The following is a 1,760-nucleotide window of genomic DNA, read 5'->3' as shown; positions in this document are numbered from 1 at the left end:
AAATCTAGGAAAGCAGCGGGAATAACAGAACAAGTTTAGCAATGGAAATGTGGACTGTGATACCCGATAGCAAGTGAAAATCTTTGAAAAAGACATTTCAGAGAGTTATAGTCAGTGAAACACGGAAGCATTTTTGGTCCAAGGAGACGCACATGAATCCTAAATATAAAGTGACATGACTAGTTAGGATTCTGTGTAAAAATACTACTTCTGACCACTGAGCTGCTTATGCTGTGGATAATTACACTTGGACACAGCAATTAATACTTGGAAGCTCTCAATATACTTTTTCTTCATGTGCTTTTGAAAGAATAAAGTTAGAAAAAGTGAATAGTATGAAATTTGGTGCCCAGCAAACAATCCAGAAGAGAGACATTCTTTTAGACTCTGAAGGTTACAATTTTACATTATTTCAGTAATCACTGTGTGCAAAGGAGCCAGTTCATTAGAGAGCCACAGATTCCTTCCCTGACTAGAAATAACTGGTGACCTGAAAAAATCCACAGTCCATACAACCCAACATCAAACTGAGTTGTAATTGCTTTGTGAGCTAAAGGAATGACTTCACTTATAACGTTGAAGCTCTTGAAGAAAGAAGTTGCTCCCTTCCGGCACTGGTGAGGAGGAACATTTCCTCCTGTATGAAGAGTATGGTGCTTCAAATGTACTGTTCTTCATCACCTCCATTCATGAGCAATGACCACTTGTCCCCTTCCTCCTCAACAAAAACGTTACGTTTTGGCAGCTTGTCTGAAGTCAAGGAAGAGAGAGACACTTGGCTAATCTGATCCCAAGGAGCCAGTCTGGATGAATCCCTCCTCCTATCATCCATTCCAATATGAACACTGATTTGGGAAGGAGTAAGTGGCTTCATGTGGCCTTGAGCTTGTGCTTCGTAACTTTCTGTGTCTGGCTTCTTATAGCTGAGAACAGAATGAGAAAAGATGTTTAGTACCAAGAGGTCAATGTGTAGAAGTGACTTTGGCATTAAAACAAATCAGAAACCTCTGATAACCTAAATGTCACCTCCACTTCAGACACAATGTTAATGGAAAAGAGTACTGGTCACACAGTATTAAAACATTTCAATAGTAAAAGAGAGGGACTCTCAAAGTGAGGCTCTTTAACAAAAATTATGAGATTGCTGAATTATGAAAGGGTCCATAGTAGACAATTGCAGGGGAATGGATTTGATGACCCAAAATCCACTTTCTGATTCAATGTCAACTAGGTCAAAAAAGCCCACCAATGGCAAGTATGCATGGTCTTCTCCACAAATATGTATTATCATTTTCTTTGGAATCCAAAGTTGTGTTCAGCTGATACGAGGCTTCAAGAAAGATTACTGTCATCCAGAGTGTACTGTAATACAGCTCCCATAAGTCCGAAGCCAAATATGTTTTGAGGGATTTTCAATATCTAACTACAATGACTTAATGTCATCAGCACAAGATCAAAAGAATTGGAGAGTAAAGGAATCCCTTCATAGAAATTTCTCATCCTTTGGATAACTACACACAGAAAGCTTTTAGCATGAAAATCCTGTAGTGGTAGGGCTGATTCTGCAAACAGACATGAGCACCTATGTAGTTTTTATTCTAGACTGTGGTCTCATTGAGCACTTGCAGGATAAGAAACATGATGCAGCAACAGATTTCCTATATTAGTTTATACTATACTGTACTACACACTACAGAAGACCCTAGCTACAGTAAAAATATGTGAGGGTTTGGACTAATTTCAGACACCGTAAAAAGTCT

The 1,760-nt window shown here is 38.8% G+C and overlaps 1 protein-coding gene across 1 annotated transcript in view; it reads right to left on the bottom strand.

Moving 5' to 3' along the window:
* Positions 1-382: 382 nt before the first annotated feature.
* The window catches only part of ATP7B (ATPase, Cu++ transporting, beta polypeptide), a 29,112-nt gene continuing 27,734 nt past the window's right edge, over positions 383-1,760 (bottom strand). The window contains exon 21 of the mRNA XM_010186519.1: positions 383-923. Coding sequence (XP_010184821.1) covers positions 659-923 — 265 coding nt within the window. The 3' untranslated portion in view covers positions 383-658. The remainder of the gene's footprint in view (positions 924-1,760) is intronic.

The sequence above is a fragment of the Mesitornis unicolor genome, unplaced genomic scaffold (genome assembly GCF_000695765.1).
Source record: "Mesitornis unicolor isolate BGI_N332 unplaced genomic scaffold, ASM69576v1 scaffold27090, whole genome shotgun sequence".
Classification (NCBI taxonomy): Eukaryota; Metazoa; Chordata; class Aves; order Mesitornithiformes; family Mesitornithidae; genus Mesitornis; species Mesitornis unicolor.
Note: the sequence above shows the minus strand (reverse complement) of the source record. Positions and strands in the feature narration are given on the sequence as shown.